The 6,931-nt window shown below is 58.3% G+C and overlaps 4 protein-coding genes across 4 annotated transcripts; all 4 read right to left on the bottom strand.

Moving 5' to 3' along the window:
• Positions 1–70: 70 nt before the first annotated feature.
• Positions 71–1,159, bottom strand: GNI_176960 (hypothetical protein; the record flags this gene model as incomplete). Its single annotated transcript, XM_011135126.1, has 1 exon — positions 71–1,159. One exon carries the CDS (start codon positions 1,157–1,159, stop codon positions 71–73), a length of 1,089 nt encoding a protein of 362 aa, XP_011133428.1.
• Positions 1,160–1,203: 44 nt separating this feature from the next.
• Positions 1,204–3,585, bottom strand: GNI_176950 (hypothetical protein; the record flags this gene model as incomplete). Its single annotated transcript, XM_011135125.1, has 1 exon — positions 1,204–3,585. One exon carries the CDS (start codon positions 3,583–3,585, stop codon positions 1,204–1,206), a length of 2,382 nt encoding a protein of 793 aa, XP_011133427.1.
• A 200-nt stretch (positions 3,586–3,785) lies between these two features.
• Positions 3,786–4,106, bottom strand: GNI_176940 (putative transmembrane protein; the record flags this gene model as incomplete). Its single annotated transcript, XM_011135124.1, has 1 exon — positions 3,786–4,106. One exon carries the CDS (start codon positions 4,104–4,106, stop codon positions 3,786–3,788), a length of 321 nt encoding a protein of 106 aa, XP_011133426.1.
• A 205-nt stretch (positions 4,107–4,311) lies between these two features.
• On the bottom strand, positions 4,312–5,682 carry GNI_176930 (hypothetical protein; the record flags this gene model as incomplete). The annotated part of the gene is made up of 1 exon (XM_011135123.1): positions 4,312–5,682. The coding sequence occupies one exon, from the start codon at positions 5,680–5,682 to the stop codon at positions 4,312–4,314; it is 1,371 nt and encodes a 456-aa protein (XP_011133425.1).
• Between the last annotated feature and the right edge of the window lie 1,249 nt (positions 5,683–6,931).

The following is a 6,931-nucleotide window of genomic DNA, read 5'->3' as shown; positions in this document are numbered from 1 at the left end:
AACCTTCCTCGGGTGTGTCAATACTAACTATCAGGTCCACACCAGCCCGCAGATCAGCCAACGGCGCCGGTTAGCTGTCGTTGGTGCCTTCTGCGGTGGGTACGCGCGAGAGTCCACTGTCGGACGTGATGAGATGTGTACGGTAGAGGTGAAATGCTCCTTCGGGGTTGAGGGAGCCCTGGTGGATGAATGCGGCTCGGACGGGTAGGACGGGGGACTGGTCGAGTGGTTGTTTCCGTTGTTCGGCAACCCAGCGGTCGATGCCTCGTTGGAAGGGATGTGTGTCCAAACTGCGGTTGGTGAAGTACTCCACGTAGACGGCGCCAGTGCTCGCGGATCGGGCAGTAACGTTCGAGGCAAGCGAGGAACGGCGACGACCGGGCGACACGCCGGGGCTGGCGCCAACAGGGGTGGGAGTGCCGCCGATCATTTGGAAGCTGGTGCCAACGTCTACTTGTTGGGCGAGACGGTCGGCCAAGGTCGGGGCACGGTCAGAGCCGCTAGTGTCTGCGCTGACTCGACGACCGACACCCACGAAGGACGGAATGCCAGCAACCCGTGAGCTCGAGCCCGTGTCTCCGGGCGATCGGATACTCGCCCACATGCTCGAACGACGCCGGTTGCGGCGCTTGTTCAAGATGTACACGGTCCCGCGCGATGCCTTGCGCCGAGCGAGCCCGCTTGGACGTGCGCTGCTCGACGATCCCCGCGAACCGCGATTGGCTGAGGACGCGTTCGACAATCGTTTTGCGCGCGCCTCCGACCCAGAAAACGCGTCGTGGTTCGGACTGAAGACGGAGGGACTGGAACGCCGGCGGTCCGAAGGCGTCGCCGACCTCGGGGAGTACCCCGTCGAGGGGTAGCCACCCGAGGATGGGGACGACACGTCGCCAGGAGAGGGAGCGCCGCCCCGGGACGTGCTGCGGCGCTGGGGTCTGGGCACGTCCAGGGAGGCGCGGTTGCCTCTGGTCCGGGGCGCCGATGGATCTTGGCTGGGCTCCTGGCTGGGCGAACGCTGGTTGGGTTCCTGACCGGGGGAGCGCTGGGGGGAGGGGTTGGGCGGTAGGTGCAGCGAGAGGTCGGAGAGCAGGGAGTCGAGATCCGAGTAGGAGCCGATGCTGGTGGCACTTTCTCTGCGCAGTTCTCCGGAGTGGTTCATTTCGTCGTACACGGTCTGTGCGATCTGTTCCCAGTCGGTCAGTGTCAAATTGGGTTCAACGGGCGCGGCGCTGGCTTCGTCCACAGCACGGCCATCGCCAGGAATAAGGGAGGAGGGGTTGAAGAGGGCGGGACCCGATGTTGGTAGCGGAAGAGACGCAGGATGACATTTTTCAGGCGTGCTTCGCGGTAGGCCTGGAAGACGCCTGAGGTCAGAGCCGTCGGTGGCAGTCGGTTGTAGACGCGTTCTGGTTCATCGTCGGGAAGCGGGAACCAGACGTTGTCGTTGGTCGCGAAGTTCTCGAAACCCACGTGGAACTCGTGGCTCGGCACAGCGCGCTGTTTTTCTGCCAATCGCCGCGGCACACGGTTTGCCGGTTCCGGACACAGGAATAGACGCGTCCAGAACTTAACGCAATCCGTCTGGCTGGGTTTACTGCCGTCCCGTAGGTCCTCGCTCCGTTGTCCGTCGCTGCGCAGATCTTCGCCCCGTAGATCTTCGGCCTGCAGATCCTCGTTCGCTTCGTCTGAGGACCCGACATTTCCTCTGCGGTCCTTGGTAATAGGTCGCGAGGGTGTGAGCAGGTGGATGCCCGGTGAGTACTTGGTGATTTCCGCGTCGCAGACCACGGTCGCGAAGCCCTCGGCGCCGGCCGTGTTGTAGTTGTAGACGCGCACGTCATTGTCCGTCCAGCTCTGGCTCGGCGCGGTGCTAGCATTATGAGTGGTCTTGTTAACGAAGGGCACGACCAATTCGCGCACCCGATTCCGCGGTAGGAATTTGTGCGGCAGGTCGAACCAGGTGGTCTCACTGCCCACGAGCAAGTTCATAAAGCCCGGCCGCATGGGGGCCTCCAGCAGCTCGGGCCGGTAAGTCAGCGGTCTGCGCGACCGTCTGCTCGCCTCTTCTTGTCGGTCCAGAGACTCGTCGTCCAGTTCCAGGCGTTTGTCCGTGAAGGAACGGACGAAGGCTGAGACGGGGGAGGCATAGCGCGTAAGGACGATATCGTTAAGTCCAGCTTGCGTAGCCGTGGAGGCCGTACCGGCCACCAGCAACACCTCGCGCTCACCCACGTTCTTCGCGTCTCGCCAGCACAACAGTTCGTTGAGCAGTGTCGTACGCGCGCTCCGATTTAAGCCCCAGACGTTTCCGTTGAAACTCAGGGGTTCCTGAACGATAACCAGGAGCATGGAACTTGACTCGAAGAAGCCCTGCGAGGTGAGGGCCTTCGAAAGCAACAGCTTGTCCACGGCTCCGCCATCTCCAATCATTGTCTCACGCCGGTTTGACAGGAAGGGCCAGACTTTAAGGTCGATGTGTGCGATGCCGACGGGACCGACCTTGAAGCAGCCTGCGCAGTGGAGTGACTCGGGAGTTCCATTGAAGGCTTCAACGAAACGTTTGGCGACAATCAGGAAGATGCTACTGATGTCGTCGATTTTTCGAGGATCCAGTGTGAAGCCATTGCCTTCTCCGTTGTGTTGGAGGAAACTGGATACGGTCATTTTGCCGATCTCCGTCTCGTTGAAGAAGTACAGACTTGGTACATTTGCGAGGGTGTTCTTGACAAGTGGTTCGTTGAAAAGCCGCTGCCAGTACAGGACACACTCCTCCTCGATGTGCCGGAAGGCCTGGTCTGCGGCACGCGAAGAGTAAATGGCTTTGGCCAGGTCCCACATGGTCGGTTGTAGACCCTGGCTCTTGTAGCCAGCGCCCATGACTGCCTTGAGTCTGGCGTCAAAATGTACTGGGTCGTGGCGCATGGTGTCCAGGAAGTTGCCCGTGTGCACCAACATATCCAACTCTCGGTCCAGCGCCATGTTTTGCATCGTGTACCAAGACATGTTGGAGATAATGCGCGGTCCGGTGACCTTGTCCCGCCAGTCCACGTGCTCAGGCGGTCTCAACATGCGTTCGGTCATAGGACAGCCGTTGGTGAAACCTACGACCATAGGTGCTTCCTGGAACCGGTCGTCTTCCGCACGAGCCGTCTTGAACCGTGAGGCGATCGCGGGACCAACGATCGGTAGTGAACATTCGACGCTGTACCGCGTATTCGGTAACAGGTCAGTGAAGTCGAATACGACCGGGCAGCATTTGTCCACACACTCCAGGCTCAACCAGTTGGTCAGAACCAAATTCGACGGAATTTGGTCGATTAAATTAGACGGGTCACGGTCCAAAAGCTTCGAAGGAATCAAACGAACCGACACCGAACCCTCCTTGCTCAACATCACCCATATGCGAGCCGTTGTTTGTGTCACAAAACCGATCACTGGACCCACCACGATTTTCACACCATTCGGCACGTCCGAACGCAACGCAGACTCCAACACTGTAGGCCGAGGGGCGCGAGACACGTGCTCCGCCAACGTCTCCGCGTCGAGACTTCGAACGTCGTGCGGCTGTCGGATGTAGTTCGACATGCAGTTGAGGGGGAGGGGGGGCCGCCCTCGGCAAGAGGGTGTTCCGGCGTGTGGTTAAATCCAGCTCCTGACTATTGAGCTACGTAGCCGACCGGGCTGCACATTACTATTAATTCTACCTGTTGCAATGACATGATTCGCTACTGGCCCGATTCGCTGCTGGCGCGATCATGCACTTCTATATACATAATTGGTCATCACTACGAGAATAAACAACCCCCTGGCCGCAGCCCCTTCACGTGGTTGCCGATGGAGGCGGCTGCTGGCTGTTCGGTCTTGGAGGCTTGTCTCCCACTAGCCGTCCTACCAAATTGTCGAATTACTCCATCATAAATCTTACCTGAGTTCAGAAGGAGCACTGCCAACAAAAGGAGCGCAGAGTAGGTCATCAAAGTCGAACTCCGCGATGACAAACCAAGATCGGTGGGCAACTCCGCCAGACCCTCGTTTATTGAGCTCGCCCCCGTCGCTAGACGGCCGATGGCGTTCATCAAGCTGCTCCAAACGCAAGCGCAATCCATATTTTCCAATATATGGTGATTTGAGTCTGCACCTTTCACAAGTTAACGACTTTTGGGCGGTCTTACAAAGTTTTATAGCAGTTGAGAGCCTTGAGTCACCAAGGTGCGTGGTACGCGAAAAATAATAGCTGATCGCACACGTGTGTGCATGCAACAAGGGATGGGCAAAAATCGATCTATTGTATTAGTTGACAGAAAAAGTTCGTTACAAGTGGATGCATATCTCGCTGCTTCTTTTTTTAGACTTACTGAACTCTTCAGCAGCGAGAGCAGGAGAATTAATATTTGTAATCTGTTCCTGAGCAGTGGTAAACGGAGTCGGAACACCAATCCGGCTCAGTTTCAGTTTTTCGATAGGAGATAGGCTGCTCAGCGGTTTCCAGTCAGAAGTGTCCGCGCGGAGGGGAGACTCATAATGAGAGCCTCCTTGTTTTTCAATTTGTCTCCTTAGCTTGGTTTGTACGTATGCCGGCGTGATTTGGCTGGCGCTGACGTCGAATGATTCTTCGCTGTCAAGCCCACTCGGGCTATACAGCAGGTCTTTGTGGAGCAAGATTTTGGGATTGGGCCGTTCTTCAGCATCCGGTTGTATTTTGCCATTGCGGTGTTCTTTGGCGTTGGGCAGTTCGTCAAGGCGTGTAGCTTGCAGAAGAGTCAGAGTATTTTCGGTATCGCCGATGTCCGGTTGCCCTGTAGTGTCCGAAAGGTCCTGCTTAAAAAAGTTGGTAAAGCTGTTCCTAGCGGCGTCGTTGTCCCCTTGTTGGTTGTCCCCCTGCTCTTCAAGTACGGTCCGTAGCATATTATCCTGACGATGTTGAGCACGGGGAGGTATGTTGATTCCTTGGGCCCCTAGTAGGACCCGGTGTCCTCCGAGACCGGCTGTTCCTCCACCACCGTCTTTTTGAAGAAGACCGTCTGCACCAAGGTCACCATCGGTAAAGCCGCTGTCGATGACCCCGGTGTCCGTTCTAATGCTCTCGACCACCGCGCCTTCTGGTATCGACATTGAAGCATCAACGCTCCCAAGTCTTTCGGCTTCCCTGCTTGCGCTCGATTGGACTTTCCGTTCCGCCTGTACTCTCCGTTCTCTCCCTTGTCCCTTCCCCGTTGCCGGCTTGGCGCTGTGCCCGGTAACGGCTTGCGGTGTTCTTGCTGACTCCATCTCCATCTTCCAAGGCGAGCCCTCGACCGCCGGCCCTGCCATGGCGTACGAATAAATGCGCATTCGATTCGCTTCTGGATCTTCACGGGCGCGGTCCAACGCAATCTCCATTGTCGTTTCCCTTCGTCCTAATAAACCTTGCTGTATATCGGTGGCGTCGTCATCGGTGTCGTCGGCACCTGCGGTGCCACCCTTTGCTCCTTGAGTCTCCTCTCGCCCCGCCCCCGTTCGGGATCCACCCGCTCGGGTCCCGCCCGATTGGGGGTCGCCCTCGCTAGTCCGGCGTCCCCCAAACCCGCCGCCCCGGTTACCAGATTCCGACATCAGGACCTTCGGAGACTTCGACCCATATTTAGGGGCTTCCGCAGTGTCCGGTTTGACCGCACGGGGTATCAACTGTTCGGGGGCGGTCATGGGGGCGTCTTTACCGTCAGGGAAGTGCTCGAACGGGGGGGAGCGGAGTCTTTGCTCGTGCAGTCTCGGTTCGTGCAGTCTCGGTTCGTGCAGTCTCGAGTCGTTCAGTCTTGAGTTGTGCGATCGTTGCCTCATGGGTTCCCCTAGGTCGCTCCCAGTGTCCTCCGGCGGACTCCTGTGCCGGTCACTGTGCCGGCTTTTGTGTCGCCGCTTGTGTGAGTCTATGAAAGGGTCCATCTGTCGCGCGAGTGACGGGTGGAGAAGAGGAGAACCTAGCGGGGTGCGGCCTACGCGTTCGCTTTCGCGGAATTTTTTCGAGGAGGCGGGAGGTTGCACCGCGTCTTGTTGAGTAGGGTGTAGAGGAGTTGGAACCAGAGGCGCGAAGCTGGGGTTGTGAGTGAGGGGCATGCCGACGGACGAGTCACGTTGTGGGTCCATGCGTCGACAGGGAATGGGCAGCACCGGTTCTGCTGGGGGGACTAGACAAGCTCGACACAGAGTGGGCATCGGGACGGACTGCTCTTTCGCCACCCAAGACCGGTCCCGCGTGGGCGGGGTGAGAGAACGAGCCAGCGCGTCGGGTCCTCCCGCCAAGTCACTTTTCTTGATCGGGCCCTTGTCCATAGGAGACAAAGACCGATAGTGTCGCCAGTGGTGGTCGACGATGTACGTCTGAGGAACCGAGTCCGGCCCAGCTGAGTCCGGAGTAGTGGAGTCATACCGCAAAGGCGAGCGGGCATGCCTGGCCCGCAGCGTCGGGTACCCGGAAGTCACCTGCCCCTCCGGACTCACTGCTCGCTCCGGACTCCTCAACCTCCCATCTCCCATAACCGTCCGCCCGTCTACCGGACGCGATGCCCCCCCGCCAGGATGCGATGCCCCCCCGCCAGGACGCGTGGGATTCCGTCCTCGACAGTCCCCACAACCCAACCGGTCGGGACGGCGCCTGGTCCGCGAACCAGACACGAAACCGGTATAGGCATCCGATGCGCCGCTGTCCTGCGTACTCGGCGACATCCGTCGTGTCAGACCATTCTCCTGGGGCGGACTAACACGCAGTAAGCCTAACGCAGCAACGCACTGGCGCCGTTCAACTTCAGACTCACAAATCGCCAAAAAATTTCCATAACCAGATAAAGGGTTAAACTGCACTGCAAATGACTTCTTCAGAGTACCTCGATCAAGTAGATCTCTAAACTTAACATGCCGTAACCAACGGTGCCTAACCAACGGTGCCTAACCAACGATG

Source organism: Gregarina niphandrodes (assembly GCF_000223845.1).
Source record: "Gregarina niphandrodes unplaced genomic scaffold scaffold00064, whole genome shotgun sequence".
Classification (NCBI taxonomy): Eukaryota; Apicomplexa; class Conoidasida; order Eugregarinorida; family Gregarinidae; genus Gregarina; species Gregarina niphandrodes.
The sequence above is the reverse complement of the archived record's forward strand: the minus strand, read 5'-3'. Positions and strand labels throughout refer to the sequence as shown.